Source organism: Corvus cornix, chromosome 1, assembly GCF_000738735.6.
Source record: "Corvus cornix cornix isolate S_Up_H32 chromosome 1, ASM73873v5, whole genome shotgun sequence".
Taxonomy (NCBI): domain Eukaryota; kingdom Metazoa; phylum Chordata; class Aves; order Passeriformes; family Corvidae; genus Corvus; species Corvus cornix.
The window spans coordinates 50,997,098-51,017,484 of record NC_046332.1 but is presented as its reverse complement, the minus strand read 5'-3'; the positions used below and the strand labels follow the sequence as shown (position 1 = coordinate 51,017,484).

At 37.2% G+C, this 20,387-nt stretch overlaps 1 protein-coding gene across 3 annotated transcripts in view; it reads left to right on the top strand.

Annotated features, from left to right (window-relative positions):
• Positions 1-20,387, top strand: part of LOC104689922 (coiled-coil domain-containing protein 169-like) — a 29,961-nt gene that overhangs the window by 5,646 nt on the left and 3,928 nt on the right. The window contains exons 2-7 of one of the 3 annotated variants that reach the window (XM_039566577.1): positions 717-799; positions 1,251-1,361; positions 1,452-1,492; positions 14,941-15,039; positions 15,236-15,289; positions 18,357-18,433. In XM_039566577.1, the coding sequence (XP_039422511.1) occupies positions 721-799; positions 1,251-1,361; positions 1,452-1,492; positions 14,941-15,039; positions 15,236-15,289; positions 18,357-18,433 (461 nt within the window). In that variant the 5' untranslated portion in view covers positions 717-720. The remainder of the gene's footprint in view (positions 1-716; positions 800-1,250; positions 1,362-1,451; positions 1,493-14,940; positions 15,040-15,235; positions 15,290-18,356; positions 18,434-20,387) is intronic. The other 2 variants (XM_039566561.1, XM_039566569.1) reach the window with 2 other exon arrangements.

Here is a 20,387-nt window from a genome sequence, read left to right as displayed (position 1 = left end):
CTTCTGCTTCTGGTCATACCTTCCAAGGAAAAAAGAGCCTGGTTTTCATGGTACTTTTTAGTTTTCTGGCTGACCAGTATACAGGATTAATTCTAGGGCAAAAATATATTTTCCTACAATATTAAGTTTAAGGTACTGAAAAAAATGGTGGCTTTGGCTCCTGCATTTTTTTTTAGCACTCACTTTAATTACTCACTTTCTTTTCTGATAGTCATAAAACATGGGTTTTTTTGGTTGGTTTTGATATGGGTACAATTTAGAAAATTACTATTAATCATTGAGCAGTGAGTCAAAATGAAGAATTAATTCAGAATTTCAAATAACACATCTCTCAGGCATATTCTTGTTTTAAGAAACATACTCATTGGGCATCTTCTTTTAGATGAAAAATTAGGGTCAATGTCCCCTCTACATTTTTTTAATTCTGATAATCTACTAGAAAATTATGGTATTTTAGGAAATGTCTATCTTGGGTTTTTATGGAAATAATTTCATTCACAAAGTTAAACTGCTTCATTGTTTTAAAGGCACTGTAGTATCCATGGAGAAAAATAATTTAAGAGTGGACAAGGTAATGTAATTCTGTAGGAATGACCAATAGATACTTCTTCTGAAAATATATTTGATCTATTTTTTTCTGATTTCAATAATAGGACTAGTACAAGAGCCATTTATTGGCTATTGTAGCAATTTATTGACTTCTTTTAATACCACAGACAGATGCTTGAAATCTCAATATTTGAACTGAGAAACACTGTAACAGAACTGGAAAAAAGTGTTAACAGTGTTGAAAAGGAAGGTAAGTGAATTACAACAGTCTTTCTAATTGATTAGGAAACGCAGAAAAATAATTCTTTTGGGAAGAACTTACAGGGGCTCAAATTTTTATTTAGAAATTTAAGTTTTCACTTTTCAAACATGACTATTATAGCTGTGGTGCTTCTCATGTGAAATTAAGGAGTACTACGTGTGGCCATGGTAGCTTTTTTTTTGTTAATTATTAATGAAACTATGAATAATATGAATTCACAAGAGTTGGCTAATATTCTGACCACAATAAGTCTAGTGAAAATTTTCCTCATTTATATTTTCAAGCTCTTTTATATGCAAAGATTCTTATTATGAGGATTACTAAGTGGAGACTTTCTGAGTCTCCAGTTAGTTAAAAGGAACAGTTTTATAAAAATGCTTTTGCTGAAAATGACATTAACTAATCTGGGAAATATAATAATTCTGTATTTGTTTTTCAGATAATGAGTGGAAAACCAGATATGAGACACAAGTAGAATTGAACAAACAGCTGGAAAGACAAATTAATATTCTTCGAGATAAGGTGGAGCTTATTCGTAGAAATCCAGCAGGTAGAAATGGATATTCATAACTTTTTCAATAGAATTAGTGATTACATGTTGAAATGATATCAACAGGTCACATTTTCTGCTTATTTGTAGATAAACTGTTCATTGTTCGCACCTTTGATAAAATGCCTGTGGTGAGTACTGTGACATTCAGTTGGCTTAGTAACAAATCACAGTCTGATTGGAAAATTTGTGTAGTCTTTGTTTCTCCATGACAAAAAATATCAGCAGCCTGGTCTAGAAGCCAAAACAATCAGTTCTGCTTATGTTTTTATTGTTTCATACATTCAATTGCTTACAAGATGATAAAATAAAGAGTAAAAGATCCTTGAGTAGGAAGTACGTAAGACCTGACTGTTGGGAAGAGTTATGTAGTGAAATTTTTAACTGAGTGAAGGTTTTATAATTGAATCTGCAGTAAGGCATGCGTGGTGGAATAGCTGGACTAGATTTATGAATAAATGGGAAAACATTAAACCTCGTGGAATCATTTAGTCTTTGACCACTTTCACAGTAAAAAGAGTCTTCAGTTGTGACCAAATGGAATTCCGGCTGTTTCAGTCTTCTTATCCTGTCACTGGGCACTGCTGAGAAGAGCCTGGCTCCCTCTTCTTCGTGCCTTTCATCACATATTTATACACACTGATAAGAATCCCTGGGCCTTCTCTTCTCCAGGCTGAACAGTTGCAGGTCTCTCAGCCTTTCCTCATCTGCCAGATGCTCCAGTCCCTTAATCATCTTCACAGCCCCATGTTGGACTTGCTCCAGGAAGTCTGTATCATTCTTGTACTGAAGAGTCCAGAACTGGATCCAGCGCCGCAGATACATCTCACAAGTGCTAAGGATAAGGGTCGGATTACCTCCCTTGACCTGCTGGCAACATGTTCCTAATGCAGCCCAGGCAGCCACTGGCCACCCTTGCAGCAAGAGTGAATTGCTTTCTTGTGGTCGTGTTGCTCACCAGGACCCCAAAGTCATCGTCTCCCAGGCTGCTTCTCAGCCGGTCAGCCCCAGCATATACTGGTGCCTAGGATTATTTCTCCCCCAATGGCAGGACTCTGCATTTCCACTCCATGTGATTCCTCTCTGCTTGTTTCTCCAGCTTCTTGAGGTCCCTCTGCATGGCAACACAATCCTCTGTTGTATCAGTCAATACTCCCAGTTTTGTATCAACTGTGATAACCTAGATGAATAGTTGCAGTAACATTTTGCATAATATAGTCACAGAAAAACTCCTCATATTACTGTAAATATTTGCATCACTGAAGGAAGTATCTTTTAATTTTATAAATTTTATTCCTTAATGCGCTCATACTTGGTGTCCTTTATTTCAACACAGCATAAAATATTTTTTCTGCAATTTTGAGGAGAAAATGGCAAGAAAAAAACCCAGCAAATATTATGGCCGTTTTGTCTTCTAAGGTAGTAAATGAAGTAAAAATCATTTTAGATTCAGAACTGCTTTTTCCTTAGCCTGTCATCTGCTGAAATATTTGACACCTTTTCTGCTTCTTACCCACTTTTAGAAATAGGGAAGGTAGATAAAGATGTGATAATGCCTTGTAACATAGGCAGGGATAATGAACAGTGTGAAGCAAGGCTGTTATGATTTTTATTCCTGTTTACAGAAGTGTTACCATCTGAATTTTTTTGGTGTTTCAGATTCTGAAGATTATTGGGAGTTCAGTGACCCTAAAGGAAGCTGCATGCTCTATTAGTGGGAAGGATGATTACGTGCTGTAAGCAGGGTGTGAATAATTAACTGCTTTTTCTGGTCTGTTCCATGGCTTTCAGAGAGTCTACATTTTTGCCAGTTTTAGTGTTGTCCTAGAGACCATGGTGTTTTGTAGGTAGGCAAGATTTTTTCTTTAACAGCTGATTAAAAAGAGAACAGAATCTTCCCAATCCCACTTTCCTGTTTCACTTTCATCTGAAAATACAATTGTGATTATGTTCAAAGAAAAGTCTTGACGACAAAACACTGATCTAGAAAATTTACAGCAGTCTGCTTTGGACAGTGTTCTTCCTGTCAGCCTGTAAAGCGCAGACTGGTGTGCATAGTTACAGTATCACAAGTATTTATTTCCATCCAATTGCTAGAACTCTTCTAACCAATCCTAACCAAGCTTGCCAGGCACTCCAGCAGGCATTACCTGTGAGATAATCTCCTTTCCACCAATCCAGTGTGTTTCTGATCCCTACTAAGTACTGCATTGCCTCCTCATCAATGAGCTGTGGTTCTGAGAGGTTTGATTACTGTTCCCGTAAAGGGAAGAATGCCAGCACAACTGAAAGATTCATATTGCCAGAAGGAGTCTAGAAGACAGCTTGAAGAGTCCTAGGCTCACTTAGTGAAGCCTGGGAAAGTCTGGAGCCCATGTGCTATGCCATGCAGTTTCAAGTCCTTCCTTCATTCTTCCAGCTTAAAGTTAATAAATCCTCCTGTTTGCTAGACAGGAAGGAAAGAAAAGTGCTTTAGGGATTTAGCGAAATGTTTCATTTTTTCCGTGTTATGATTTTTGGGAGATGGAAAGAGCAGAAGAATATAGAGGTATTATGTGGGCTTTGCTGGCTTTTGGTTTTGACTTGTTTTTGTTTTTCAACTGAAGCCATCAGAAAAGTCAGTGTTTATTTACAGGTACTCTTGGAGAATGAAGAGCTGCTTTGCTTTTTAAATATATAATTTTAGAAGAGAAAACCTTGGTAAAAATACACAGAAAATTTTGTGGTGTTTAAGCATTTAGGTTTGTTAAAATTCTTTTGGGGTTTTTGAGAGTTGTTCAGGGGATTGGGGGAGAATATTTAGCTTCTTCACAGATGAGAATAAAGAGCAGATGTGAGTGGGTAGAAAAACAAAGAGTTTTCAGCCAGTCATCAATATACATTTGTTCAAAGTAAAAATGCCGAGAGTGGGTATATAAAGCATCGCGTGTGTGTCTGTAAAATCAAAAGTACACTATGATATTCAGCTTTCAACTTGCAGTTGCATATGAATAGGAAATATATTCCTATATGAAACTATACTTCCTAAGCGTATTGCATAGGAATAGCAATGGAACAGGCTGCCCAGGGACTTGGTTGAGTCACCATCCCTGCAGGTATTTAAAAGACACGTATTGTGGGGCTTGGCAACATGGATTAGTGGTGGACTTGGCACTGCTGGGTTAATGGTTGGACTTGATGGTCACAAAAAGGTTGATTCTGTGTGAAGCTCTGTGGAAAGACTGAAAAGTGGTTCTTTCAGCAAGATGATACAATTTCTAGAATGTGGCAGTAGTAGACAGTAGATTTTGTTTTAAGCAACGTATTTAGAAAATTAAATATTATTTTCAAGTATTTATAACCTGTGTTCCCAAGAAATTTATAATTAGGATTATTAGAAGGTCCTCTAATAATTTACTAAACAATTTCAGCTGTATTTAACAGAGGAGTTATCTCAAAGATACTAAAGAGATTTAGCTCACTCAGCTAGTCATTTACAGTCCTACTATAGTGAATAGAGGGAGAAAAACATGTCTGTAGAGTAATTCAACCCATTTAGACATAGGTAACATAAAATATTTTCTTGCTATCAAGCACAACAGGGAAAATAAAAAAAAAAGAGATTAGTCATCAGGGACCCTGGCAGTCAGCAAGCTATAAAAACCTGAATGAAAGGGAAGAATACAAATGCAAATTCTGGAGTGATGAACAAGGAATCACAGAGGATTTTCTGTGATGAAAAATTGCAGTAATTGTTGCAGATGGCTTGCACTATTTTTGCTTTAGAATTGGAATTGTACTGATGAGTAATTTCTTTCTATTAAAAAAAAACCCTGAACCATTTAAATATACAGTTATCATTCTGAAGTCCTTATACTGATATGAGATAATCCTTTTTTTTCTTTTTTGATTCAGAAAAATGATGTAGATGTCACATAGCAATAAATGCGGAACTGATACCTTGAACACAGAAATTCTTACTGCCAGGGTTTAGAAAATATTTTTTGTGTACTGAGGGCAAATAACAGTGACAAGAACAAGGGAGCTCCAACAGTGAAAACTGTTTAGTCAGTAATTTCCTTTATGTCCCAATGAATAATACAAATGTCATACAGTACTTCAGAAATGATTACAGAAGGAATGCATCCTCTCTAAAGTATAACATGATGCGAATTTTACTTGCTTCTTTTAAACATGCTACTTTCATTTGTTTGCATTTTTTCATAAAATGAGTTTTGGTAAAATACATGTTCTCTGCTTAGCATAATTTCCCATATAAGCAGAAAGAAAACTTCCTTTCTCTATCACCATTTCTGCAAGAACCAATCCCTAGATAGCAGCTTTAGTATGCAAATACTGAAAAGCATACTGCAAAATCAGTTCAGGAGAGCATACTCCTGATAGCATTGCCTTAGCAACGCTCTAGTTAAGATTAGCCCAGGAACCAGGGCTTCTGTGATAAATCACCATTTTTTCACCATGTCCACCACCATAGATGAGAAAATTCTGACATTAAGGGCCAGATACTTGCTTTGCAAAGCTGCCTTTCTGGGAGGGCAGTGACCACAGAACAAATAGCCTCACACAAGCCCCTCAGGGTTTTTGCTGTCAGTATTAAACTATAAGCAAAATGTGTGGCAGTGTCACAGTGGAGACATACGTGACTGCAATATGACAGGAAGGGAATCTTGGGTTTGTGAAAACATGCGATGAAGACTTTGTATTTCCGTAGGCGCTGATGACTGCCTGTAGGGAGCATGAGCACTTGTAATGGCATAGGAAATGTTGACAATTCTCTTAGCAAGTGACTGTTAAATGAACCTTTTTGCTCTTCTTGGATTAAGTCATCAGTGGCTGTATGGAAAGTAGAAATCTCTTATCCTAGCTTTTCATGAAACTTGGAAGCATTTTGGATAAGTTCTGTCTCTGGTCTGACTGCCCTAAACTGTTATCCTGCCTCCTCACAGACTTCCCCTTCCTACTCCTTTCATTTGACTTTGAGTAAATACTTTGAATGCCTCCAAGATACCTTTTTGATTTGGAATTTTTTCTTTTCCTTGTCAAGTTGGCATTAGTTGTTCCTCCTGGTGGCCTTGCTTAAACCAGGAGACTGTTTTACTCAAATCACTTTGTGGTGTGCCCAGAGGCAGAATACACTGTGTGTTTCAAAGAAAACAATCAGAGAAAAATCTTGGAGTCAAGTGATATTCCTATTTGTCTGTTCTCAAGAATTCCTTAGCAATTGATGGGGATTCTGGGATATCTTCCAGAGAAAATGTGTAAGGAATCCAGCCTTTTCCGGGCCTACCAGGAGAGATGCTAAGTGAAACATTTCAGAGTCAGCAATGCCATGTTCTGTCAATCTGAACCACAGCGCTGGAGGTCTCCGTTTTAACTTCCCCTGCCCAGGTCAGCGGATAACCCCTGCGAGCAATGCGTGAGACCACTGAAATAAGAATGTAGGAAGCGAGCATCCCACCCTTATTTCAGCGCTCTAAAGCAGCTCCGCTCTGGGTCTGGTTTGGAATCTAAGGATGATGCTGGCCACAAGGGGGCACTTGGCATTTAGGCAAGTACAGGGAGCCTTTCCTCGCCTGCCCTGACGCTTTTACAGGATCGAGTGCTTGTTGCATGAAGAAATACGCTATGCTAAATAATTCTCAGGTGGAATTTTTTCTGTAATATATGACTCGTGAATTTATTGATATCCATCTAAAATCAGTTTCCATTTTAGTAAAACTAAAGATGTATTATTAGTTTTTGCTCCTAATGAGTTTAAAATTATGTTAAAAGATTCAGTTAAATCAGGTGGTGAATGTCAGCTCCATGTTGGAAAGAAGGGAGCTTATTTTCTTGACAAAACTTCATTTAAATAAAAATGTCAAGTAGAATGAGTTGCAAAAGTCTTCTTGTGTTGCTTTTTTTATTCAACACAACTGACAGATACACTGCTTCTGTTCTAACTCATGGAGAAAAAGAGGAAGCAAATTGACATAAGGATCAATAGTCTGCACAAGCAGAGCTCTGATGAAAACAAGTTTGAGCTGCTTGATGATGTCATGGATTTGTCATCTTGTCTGTTGTGAAATGATTGTTAGAAATTGTCACCTCTGTTGCCACTGAGAGCAAGGCAAGAAATCCAGAATGAGAGCAACTTATATGTGTGGCCTTAAAATTCACTTGCAGTTGCTTTCCATATAATTTCATTTTCTTGCAATAATGTTAAGCCAAATGTGTAACTTCAGTCAAGTGAAAAGGAAATGGTGTGAAAACAAGAACTGGAGAGTTGGTGCTCCCTTTGTGAAACTCTGGGCTTCGTCATTGCTGGACACAAGATTAATATGTCTTTGAGAGTGAATCATGCCTAAGCACTGCAAAATTCTGTTATATAAAGGAAGTATTCTTTTAAAATCTCAGTGTGTCTTTTAGCTTTTTACCAGCTTGCTCAGAGTGGTTTGACATGGATGATGTATTGAAAACTAAGGATCTTAAATTCAGGTTAAATGCCTTAGTCAGCTTATGTCTCCTTTTCAGGCATATGATGTCCAGCTATTCAAGGCTTAGTAAAAGAACCTGTAATGAATCTATCTTAAAAAAAAAAAATCAGGGTTTAGTTAAACTACTTCTAAAAAGCTTTTCCAGAGCTTATACTGGTTCATCCTGGAGTTTTGTTGACAATTTCTCATTCTGGAGGAAATGTTCATAGCTGGGAAGCTCCTTCTGGTTCTCTTGAGCTCTCACTGGTCCTTCCTTTGTTTTCAGGCTTTTTTGTGATGTAAGCACTCTGCTACAAGTCGGTGTAACTGTATGCTTTAAGTTGTGTTTTCTGTGAACTTTGTGTTGTTTTACAATATTAAGCACTTAGCTGATTATACAACCATGATCATAGACTATTGAATCTGTTTCGGTGAGGTTTCTTTCTGCATGTTTCCCACAGAATTCAGGGAAGTCAAATCCAGCTCTTAATGATTTAGCTGAGTTTATATGCTGTTGTTTCTCACTTCTGGATTTGTATTAATGTACAGCAGCTAAAAACTTCAGATATACAAGGACTCTGCTAGTTGTCCAATTACTGCCTTGAAAGTAGGAGTGGGAGATAACTTACAAGCAGTCCTGGCTAAAGTAGACCTCTAGAACCTCTCTGAAGTATTTGTCCTTTAAAGTTTCTTAGTGTCTTGTTTTGACATTGCATTCTATAGTGTTTGGGGAGTTGGAGAGGTCTTCTAGTTGAGCAAGAACATCTGTGTCATGAGATTTCCACAAGAACTTCAGTACTGCCATACTGAGCTCTGTGTCATCAATTAGGATGCAGGAATAGAAGTTCTTAGGCTGACTTAGCTGAGTAAGTTTCCTAGGTATTAGCTGTGAGAAAGGCAGCTAGATTGGGATTCAAACAGATTGTATTTTAGAGATGGAAAACCAATGGGAAGTTGGTAAGAAAAACCCAAGAAATGTGCCTGAAATCCTGCCTCCTTTCCAGAAATAGATATGACTTTTCAGCCTTTCTCACTTTTTCCATGTCCTCCCTGCAAATATTTGCATTTCTGACTCATTGACAGCCTGGCTTCAAAAATTATCTCAGCACTGGTTAAATATGATGGTGGCAAGGACATTCTCAGGCTATGAGATATGAGATGAGGAAGCAGAAGACTACAATTTAACTCAACTAGTTTATTTCTGAGTTAAATTTTAGGCTGTTAGAAGAGGCTTTCTTCCTCAGGTAATATGCATAGAGCATCCTTGCCAGGTTATGCCCCGTTAGAGGGATGACCACCAGGAAGCTTTGTGTTGAGAGTCTTTGAAGACTTTCAGCAGCAAACCAAGCAGCTCGATTCAGCTTGTGCTTGTGGGCAACCACAGCAGCAACAGCTCATATGTCTCCCTGTTATTTGACAAAAGCAGATGTGAAGAATGTAAGACACTGCAGAGACTGCTTTATTAGCACTAGGATGTTAAATTCTGCCTGAAGTGCAATTTCAGCTCCAGTCCTGCTTTGATTTTGGGCTTCACTTCCCAATCTGTAAATTTTGAGTATTTCACAGCTTTTTTATTTCACAAGAGATTTGTAAGCATGGGTATATTACAATTAATGAGGTAGGGATGGTAACTGTATACTATTAGTCACATTTTCAACCTATTTCCATCTGCTTGCTCATCAAAAGCAGTGTAGTGTACCGTTTGTTTGCTTGCATTTGGATAGCATCCTTGCTCCAAAGCTGAGTGAATGCCCAGGCATCTGCAGTGGACCAGCTGCATTGGCAGCAAAAAATAGACTGTGCTTCCAAAAGGACTAATGAAAAAAAAAATCTAAAAGTAGTTTACTTTTTAAGTGAAAGAACTCAAAGAAATTAGATAAGTACCATCACTGAGGAGATAGCAAATTGCTCTGTTGTAAGTAACAGCTGCAACACCAAGTCTTGCTGTCTTATAAAACACTGATGGACAGTCTAGTAAGGAAATAAATAGTGTGCTGTGGATTTACATAGAACAAATCTGGAGAGCAGCATGAACTTTGGTATTTACTATATTTGAGCTTGCTGTAGTGATACAAAATATGTAGTAGGTGGTACAAAAGATGCTGTACAAAAGATGCGGTCACATGGTTATAATCTTTAATGTGCAGTGAGGTCAAAGAAATTTAGTTTCCTAGTTTGACAATGCTGAGGTCTTCTCTGTCTTGTTTAATTCTGTAGACACTGATGTCGAAATGAAATAACGCGTGACCCTAGTGGAATTAAGCCAAATCTTCTCTTTAATCTGCAGCTTACTTTTTCTCCTTGAATTGGCCAACATTGCCTGAATTGACTGTAGGAGCCTTCTGTATTTGGGCAAAGATTTCATCTGCATCCAAGGTACTTCTTCTTTAATTAGGAAAAAAGCCCCTGCAACAGCCCTTCAGTTCTTTTAATGTCTCCAGTATGGCTGTTGTAACAGATTAAAATTAATAACCATTCAAGCAGGGTCAAAATATTCTTCAAATATACAGCTCTTCTGTATCTCTTTTTTTTTTTCCTTTTGAACAGTGAAAGGGGTTATTTTGTCTTGCAACGTGTTTTAAAAGTACTGCGCCTTTCGCTATGCTCCTGCAAAATCTTGATTTTAACAGAAATCATTCCTAGGGAAATCTTCATGAAGCCCAGAATTTTTTAAATGAAAAATAAAATTTGGAGCCAAATAAGTAACATGTTATGCAGAAAATTATGCAAAAGAATAAAAGTTGCAATAATTGGCAGATGCTAGAAAAGACTAGAGACTTAAAACAGGCAGATGTAATTTTTTTACCAGCAGCAAGCATTCATAAATTCTCTGAGAAATAAATATGTAGATACTGGCCTTCTGGATGTGAGATTAGTATGATAAATAGGGAAAAATTTTAAAATTCCCAGGGAAAAAGAAGAGGAAAATATTTTGAGAATTGTTATCTTCTTTAAGTGTTTACCATGAAAATCTGGTAAACAAAGGCTTAGCAAAGCATTATGGTCATGAGAAGAAATAACTGATTATTAAGGGAATGGTCAAGTAATCAGTATAGAAAGGAAAGGGTTCATCTGTTCTGACTAAGGAGGCGCTTGTGTTAGAAATAAAAATAAACAAAAATTCTGAAACAGTTTCTTATTTTACACAGGGGACCTAAGCAAACAAATGGAAGAACCCGACTAACCAGGAATGTAGTAGCATTGATAGCAAAACCATGAAGGGATAACAAGTATTAAAGGAACACACTTGCCAGGAAAGAACAAAACAGAGATAGATGTGGTATGTAGCAGATGGAGAGACTTTGACAATAATGTAGTTGATTCTTCATCAGATGTTTGGATGAATTCATCTTGAGGATAGATTGGAAAACAAAGTTTAGTCAGAATAATATAGGGAAATAATATTGAAATGTACATTGAAACAATATGACTCTCTTAAATATTAGGACACAAATATTTACTTTTCTATATATAGCTGTCTACCTGTTGGCTAGGTCTTTTAATTCCTACTATAGGCAGTTACAGGTCCTATTAATACAGTCAGCTAAGTAAAGAGCTTTGTATCTAGATTTGTTTTGTTGGCATCTTCAGTGGGATAATTGTGAAAACAGAGTTGTGAAGATGTTTCAGTGCACAGTAGCCCAGTACTTCTCTGGAAGGGCATGTGTCTTGCCTAACCCATGTGTCGTATCTGCCACACATGAATGTCTTGGACTCACTAGAACATCTCAGATGGAACTGAGTTGAGCTCTTCAGTTGCTTGGCTGAGTGAATCACAGCACATCATTGATAGTCTTCACTGTGACTTTTAGTAGGAGTTCAGTTCACATTTGGACACTCAGATATAGATACTCTCACCTCCGACTGAATCCCATCCAGTCAAATATAGATATAAATATAGTATTTGGATGGATGAATTTGGATATAATATTATTAGATTGCTGCCAGAAATTGTGTGATATGCTATACTTGTAAGTAAAGACTAAAAACCAAGTGCTAATAATGATGAGGCACAAAATTCAGTGGATAATTAACACATTTTATCAGAAAATACTAGATAAAAGGGAGACAATGATATTTTATGTTTTTAAAATCTACAAGAACATTGCAGAAAAGACAGTCAAAAAACCTGTCAGATCAAGTGATTATGAATTCATTCACTCTAAATTAAACATGTATATATTGCCTAAGTTTTAAGTAAAGGCAGAAACAATAAAATGCAGGACAAAGGAAAAAATAGCTAATGTCAGCAAGTGCTTGGAAGAAGAAATGATGATAACCAAATCCTAAGGAAACTCAAAGAGCTGGATATGCTTAAAATGAGGGAAGTGGGTAATCCATATCTGAAAGGACTGGCTTGTCACATCACTGATCTGATAGCAAATGGTTCTAATAAGCATGTGCACATTGTGTACACTGGAGAAAAGCACCCTTTTTTCAGTTTTAAGATAAAGAGAGGAATAGTTGTTGCAAAATGAAATTGAAACATGGATATGTTAGAAGGGTAGGCAAACCTGTTGACATTCTGTGCTAAAACAATAGATTTGTTGTCTCAGGAGAGAGAGTAATCTTGTTCACTCTGACCTCTGATAAAGATATCATGTCACATGGGAAGTGACTGATTAATTTGGAGAAAATGAAAATGAGTAGATTTGTTAAAGGAGTAACGAGCTGTCAAATGGAACATGATAGTGGTGATTAGTGAAGGATCTGCTGGGAGAGTACACGCAGAACTCTTCCAGGACCAGGTTTAGGATGAATCTTAATATTTAATGCATGACCTTGATACACAAAGTAGAATTAGATTGTGATATCTCTCTCCTGAAACCAATTATATAATTGGTATCTGGATGTGGTTTAGAAAAAGAAAGACAGTGGAGACTAGATTATTAAAAATGTGAGTAAAATTTAATAGTGGAGACCAAAGGATTTAGAAAATAGTAAAGAAATTATGTTATGAATTGAGAACTGATACAACTGCAGAGGAGCATCTGGATATTCTAGCTGATGCCTTGTTGACTGTGAGCCATCATTGTGCAGCTGTGCAAAAGGAAAATGCAGTCCTAAAATTTATATAGGTAAAGAAGTATCACTGATATTGTTCAAGGCAGTGAGATGGCTTTTGGAGTACTGCATACTATAGGCCAGTTCTGTTCTCCAGACATAAGAAGGTTGATCTCCAGCCTGAGGTACAAAAGTTTTACTAGGATGATTAGATGAAAGGACAGCCTGCTGTGTGAAAGATAATTTTTGCAAGTTCAGCTTAATCATCCTAGTAAAATGGATGTGGAAAAAGATGCTCATGTCTTCAATCTATACATGCTGGGGGAAAACACCAGGGAGGAAGAACAGTTATCTTAAAACACATTTTAGTACAAGAACAAACAGGTATAAACTGACCTTGAATGATCATAGAATCATAAAATGGTTTGGGTTGGAAGGAACCTTAAAGATCATTATTCCAACTCCCCTGCCATGGGCAGGGACACCTTATACTAGACTGGCTTGCTCAGAGTTCCACCCAGCTTTGAAGACTTGCAGGGATGGGGCGCAGACAACTTCTCTGGGCAACCTGTGACTCACCACCCTCACAGTAAAAAATTTCTTCCTAATATCTAATCTAAACCTGTACTCTTTCAGTTTAAAGCTATTAGTCCTTGTCCTGTTACTACATACCTTTGTAAAAAGTCCCTCTCCAGCTCTCTTGCAGGCCCTCTTCAGGTACTGGAAGGTGCTATAAGGTCTTCCCAAAGCCTTCTCTTGCCCAGGTGGAACAATCCCAACTGTCTCAGCCTGTCTTCAGAAGAGAGGTGCTCCAGCCCTGTGATTTTTATGGTCCTTCTCTGCTTCTTCTCTGCTGCAACAGGTCGACATCCTTATCTTGGAAGCCCCAGAGCTGGATGCAGTACTCCAGGTGGGGTCTCAAGAGAGCAGAGCAGAGGAGGGCAGTCACCTCTCTCAATCTGTTGGCCACACTTCTTATGACGCAGCCCAGGACACAGTTGGCTTTCTGGACTGCAAGCCATATTCCCAGATCATGCCAAGATTTTTGTCTACCAATACCCCCAAGTCGTCCTTCTCAAGACCACTCAATCTCTGAAAAGGATACAGATTCTTCCTAGACTTCCTATGATCACCGACGTACCTATAGAAGCTTTTCTTGTTGCCCTTGACATCCCTGGCCATGTTTAATTCTGTCAGGGCTGTGGCTTTCCTAAGCTGATCAAACAATCGCTGTATTCCTCCCAGGCTACCAGTCGATGTTTCTACCCTCTCTAGGCTTCCTTTTTGTGTTTGAATTTGTTCAGGAGCTCTTTGTCCATCCAAGCAGGCCTCCTGGCATGTTTGCCCAAATTCCTCTTTGTTGTAATGCAGTGTTCCTGGGCTTGGAGGAGGAAACTCTACATTAGAGCCTTCCATAAGAATGTCTCCACTGGATGGAATGGATCAAATTATGAATGGGATTATGAAACGCGATTTCCTATGTTAGACATAGAGGAGGACTTGCTTGGATTTTACTTCCTTATGCAGAAAACAAAGATTTGGCCAGTGCCAGTAACCAAAAATGGACTCTACTGCTGTTACTTGTTCCAGCTGTAGACAAGGTAGATGGCTGCGCACCTAAAACACACCCAAGTCTCCCCACAAAGTACTGCTTTCTAGCCAAGTCGGTATGAATTACCTTTGATGTCCCATGTGCCACTTCCACCAGCCCAGCAGCTCTCTCAGCAAGTGGTTTGAAAATGGATGTGCTGGTAAGATGTGAAATCTTCTTCCTACTAAAAAGGAGCAATCAGAGGGAATTTTGGTCAGAACCAAGGAGCAATTCTGACTGGTCACCGCAAGGTGATTTTGCTAAGCTGACAAGGAGCAGCAGTGTGGAAAACTGTACCTGCATCATTTTAACACAGTGGAAATGTGTAGTGCATAGCTGATAATTGTAGCATACGGTTAATTGCTTTTGTCTCTGCAGTGTGCCAGCCAGAACCATGCAAACAAAAAATGCACAGGAACCAAGAGAATGACAAATATCATAATGCTTGAAGAATAAGCACTATGGTGATGACATCTTTCTACAGAATGGAAATAGTTGTAAAACATTGTTTTATGTACCATAATCACAGGGTTCATTAAAGGAGGTTCTTAAACATCTAGAAGAAGAGAAGAGAAGTCTCCAGAATCAGCTAAAGGACTATGAACTTAGACTAGAGCAAGAAGCAAAGGTTTGTAGTCATTCTATCCCTCTAGACAATAAGAGCTCTTATGTTGTGTGATAGACAGTGTGTGTGGGACACACAATACAATAGTTCCAGAAAATGTGTTACTGGAAAAAGGCTCTGCTGTATATTTGAATCTTCTGTATGATTCCACTTTTAAAATTTATGCTTAGTGATAGCCTATATCTCGTTCTAACTGTAGGCTTACCACAAAGCTAATGATGAGCGGCGCATGTACCTCTCAGAGATCTTACAGGTAAGAAAAATGTGTGACTCAGTAACTTTTAATCCTTTCTTAATATAACAACAGCATCTGTTAACGCCATTAGATCAGGGTGTTTTATCACTTCATTTGTATATCAAATATGTTACAAAAGCTGCTTTTTTAAAATTTTAAGAGCCATAAATTAAAAGGTTGCTACAGCTCATTTATTTTAAATACTTTTTTTGCTTTTGTATTGATTGGAGTTTCAGTGTTCCCTAGCACAGTCGAAGTGCCCTTAACTGGGAAAGCTGAAACAATTTTCAGATGCTTGGCCATCCATTAGTCACAAGACTGCTATGCAGTTGAATAGAACAGAAGCAAATTATTAGCAGTAGTGACACCCACCTTAAGTAGTAATTCCTCCTTTTCATATTTCTCCTTTTTTTCTTTTAAAGACAAACTATCCAACCAGTTCAGAATGAAATACAATGCATATTTCTATTAACTTTGTAAAATAGGGATAAGACACCTTGTTTTGGTGAAGTCACAAGTTAAATTTTATTGCTACGAATTATGTAATACATAAAATTTTATACTACAAACTGGAGGAACCTGTAAAGGAATCTGTAAAGACTTATAGTACTTATTATTCTGGAAAAGCTCTAAATTCCTAAATAATGTAAAAGTAATAGCTTAGTGGGAAATTCAAGAACGGCTGTCACTGAATCCCTTTCATAGCTAACTGGGGTAAAAGCCTGTAATTAGCAGTGTTTCCATGTGTTTGCGCAGTGGGTAACTGATTCTCTTGCATGGTTCATTGCTACTTTGGGAAATCTGAAAGAATTGCTTAAATGAACTTTCCAGCATGAGACCAAGAAAAGCCTGGGAAATTCTCATGATAACTGTTAATATCTTCACATTAACGGTGAAACTGAGAACTTCTGGAGGAAGAAGTAGGAAACAAAAGCAGATTTTATTACTGAACATGCTAGCAAGAGGAGAGCCTATGTTCAGCTCCCTATAAAAACACTTAAATATGCATAAAACACTATTTGAAGTGAGGTATATGCACTGGCATGTTGCACAGTGGGGCACTGGGGTCTAGGATTTTGCCATCAACACTCAAGGTAGTTAGTGCATCATATTTTCAGCAATTAATTATTTACTCACATGATTTCAGTATCATATAAGAGCAAAAGAGTCATCTTAAGATTAATATTCCTACCTTTAGTTCTCTAAATGTCAAATAGCCATTCTAAAATAATTGTAGAGGAATCCTCTGCAATCTATGGAGAAAGAATCATGTCTAAGGTGCAAAGTATCACACCTGTTTAGGTCAATATGAAATTAATTTCCCCAGGGACTTTTCTGTCCCTCCTCCTGAGCTCTAAGCAAAGCCTAAGTGAGTAGTTTAGATTAAACGCCTACCTTGTACATTACTGATCTGAGCGGTGACCACTGATAGGACATGAGGAAAGGGAATGAAGCTGCATGAGGGAAAGTTCAGAGTGAGCACTAGGAAAAGAGTCTTCATTGAAAGGGTGGTCAGTCAGTGGATCATGATCCCCAGGGAACTGGTCATAGCACCAAGCTTGTCAGACTTCAAGGAGCAACTGGATTACACTTTTTAGTTTTAGGTAGTCCTGCAAGGAGCAGGAAGTTGGACTTGGTGTTCCTTATGGGCCCCTTCCAACTTGAGATATTCTATGATTCTGTGGTTCACTGTTGGTTTCAAAAGAATAAGTGGTTTATCTGTTCCCTTCAAGTCTTTTTCTGCTATTACTTTGATTTGGCTTTTATATTATTTTAAAATCTGCATATATATGCCCTCTCTTTTAACAGTTCATTTTAACAATAGATGCAGGTTTAAACACACAGTCAGTTCAGACTCTTTCAACTGTGTTAAAATATCAATGTTCTAGAGTCTGCACACTGATACTGGATGCTGTTGAGTTAGAAGGGTTTACCCATGGGCTAGTATTTTCCATACCTTGCACAGTAAATATACCACTGGGTATTGCTATCCTGTAACAACAATGTATTCTAGTGACACTCTCATGTTTACAGAGACTGGATATAGTGTTCTTTTAAGCCTTTGTTTTCCCTCATTATGTTTGTATTTTTTTATAGCTTACAGTAGAAAAAAAATAAAAAAAAAAAATTTAAAATATCATAGAATGGAAGTTTTTTACTGGTAGATATTTAAAAATCCCAGGCATTTTAGGCTTTTCCTACTCTGTTTTGGATCCCTTCTGAAGCCTGCGGCAGAAGCAAAAGAGAAAGATGCTTCGGAGCAGCCATTTCTTTAATTTACCTTTTTATTACTGAGTGTTTTTCTGCTTTTTTTTGTATTTACAGAATATATTTATCTTCTGAGTGCTTTTGATGTTTAGCTTGTCTGGTCCATAAGGGTATAGTCAGTTTTAAATGATAGTTTTAAAATAAATTAAAAATTTCACAGTCTTGAGAACTTGTGCTAGAGGCACCAATGGTTTACAGTGTATTCTTATTTGCTTTTCTTGTTTTGTTTTCTATCTGACAAATCATTGTTTTGGGATTTGGACTTCACAAATCTTAAAGGCATTCTCTGGTGGTATTCAGAAATCAGTTTGAGGCAAGCAAAGAAGAACAGTAGCTGTTCTTTAAAAAGGCCATTCTTTCAGGCCAGATTTTTGCCACAAACTGTTGCTTGCATAGTGGAATCTGACTTTTGACTGGGATTTCTTTGCAGAAAAGGCCCAGGGTTATAGATTGCTACATCTGGAAATCTGTTTGTGCAGCAATGGCTGATTTTAGTTGGGATAGGCCTGGAGTAAACTGTACCAGCAAAAACTACTATGGATAGTAATCATAGATACCAGCACTCTTATATTCATATAAATTACAAAAACGGTGAAGGCAAGCTTGGCATTGCTCTTGCCTCATGTGTCACAGAATCTCATCTGCTCGGATATGATAAGATGATAAATTATACTAGCCATCATCTTTAATACTGGAATTCCTCGAGTACAAAAATTTCTTGCCTTCAAGAAAGTAAATCTGTGAAATTCCTTTTCACTTCTGTAACTGTGATTGTGGTTAGGATTTAACTTGTTTTGTGAAAATTTGGCTATTGCAGATCTCAGCTAAACTTAAAATTGTTGAAAGGCAAAAACCAGATGCTCTGACTGGCAAGGGAGAAAAACAGATACTGAGGTAAATTTCCTTTACATTCCCTGTTTTCTGGTTTATTATTTTTTGCTAAGTACTATGTTTTGAACATTGCAAGTTTCTGTTAATGATAAATATCACAGAACATAATCCCACTGACAAAGTATTGCTCAATGTAATTTTGGTATTACTTTTCAATCAGTTTTATTTAATGCTTACATCATTGTTTAACAGATTTCTGTTTAGTTATATGGGTTAGAAATATAAATTTGAAAACAGTTGACCTGCTTTGAGATATATAGAAATAAAATTAATTTCTGTTTGTAATGCTTGTGGATAAGCTTGAAGTTGGAGGAGATTTATTTTTTAGCTGAACTGAATATGTTAAGAATATAAAGTGTGAAGGATATAGGGAGTAATATGAAAAGTTTGTTGGACCCAGTAACCTGCCTCCAGTGAACATAAACAGATGCCTGCAAAAGTGTGAAAGCAAGCAGATATAGTACTTGATTTTGGAACTCTCTCAAATGCTTTACATTTAGAGACTTCCTAAGCTAGTGTGGTTTCTATGTGTTTAGTGTCTCACAATAAATACTCTTCTAAAAACCCAGTTACCTATATTATTAAAATGAGCATACACAATATATATTGGGATCATCTAAAAATGTAATGAGTAAACTATAAACATGAAATTGTGTAGACATATTTGCTTACCAGCCTTTTCCTTTCATTCTGTGTAAGCACAGAATCACAGGATTTCATAAACTGGAACTGTGAATCTTCATGTTCCAGGAGAGAATATTAGCAGAATATGAATTAATGCAGTACAATATGAATTCACTTCTATGACTGAAGTTTCTCAATACATAAAAAGCACTGTGTGGGTTTGAAGTGCCCCATATGCCACTGTATCACTGCTGGCCCCAGTGATATTTAACATGGTTGATATGAAGGTCAGAAAGCTAGAACCAGGAGGATTCACTGCCTCTGCAGTGCGATTAAATATCATCAGCCAGATACTGAGGTCTGCTGAGAGTTAGCACTGATCTGTGATAATGGTGGGTTTTTTTTACAATCTATTTTAGTACACCATTACTTACCCTGAAATTATATGACAGTGTGTTTCTGGTAATTTTCTTTACATCAAACAAACAAAAAAAAAAGTGTAAAAGAAAATAAAGTGTCCTATAACTGCTGGTCTCAGAAGATGTGTAGTATTACAAAACATTCCCTTTCAGTCCATTTTCCCTAAGAGGATCTTTTTTAAACTTTTCAATATGCTTTAAACACACGAAGACAATTGTTCATCCTTTAAATTGTCCTTAGTACAAAAGGACCTAGTTTTCAAAGGACTGACTTTTATAACCAGTGACTTAGAACTTTCAGGACAAACTTAGATCTTTGCTGGCAACATGGATGTAAGAGTGGGGATTTAGCATAGTTTGTATTTCAAGAAAATACTAGAATATAGGTATGCACCCCTTGAACTTCACAAGGTAACTACAGACATTGTTATACTATTCCTTTTTAGTTATGCTTTGATTTATAGCCTGGGGGTTGTTTGTTCAAGCTGATATAAATGAGAAATAATTTCATTAAAATAAGAGAAGACATGCATGTTCTTGAGAATAATTTGAAAATTTTCTGTCTTGAGTTCTTACCTCACCTCTGTTGCCCTTTTACAAAATACCTGCACTGGAATTCAAATCATACTAAGAAACTGCTTAATGCTTGTTTTAACTATAGGAACAGGTGTGGAAAGCCCAATCTGTGTATTAAAGCAACACTGAAAAAAATTTTGGGTAGTAATTGTGAATTGTTGATGCATTCAGTTTCCTCGCTGCCCCAACACAAAAGCAAGTTCAGTAGAGGTCCTTTTTGTGGTTATCCACAGGACAAGCAGATGGGCTAGCTGACAGTTGGGAAGAACATGGATGTCTTGATGGCTCATATCTCTGATGCAATCTGAGCAGCCAATTTATTGTTGTTCTGACCCTTA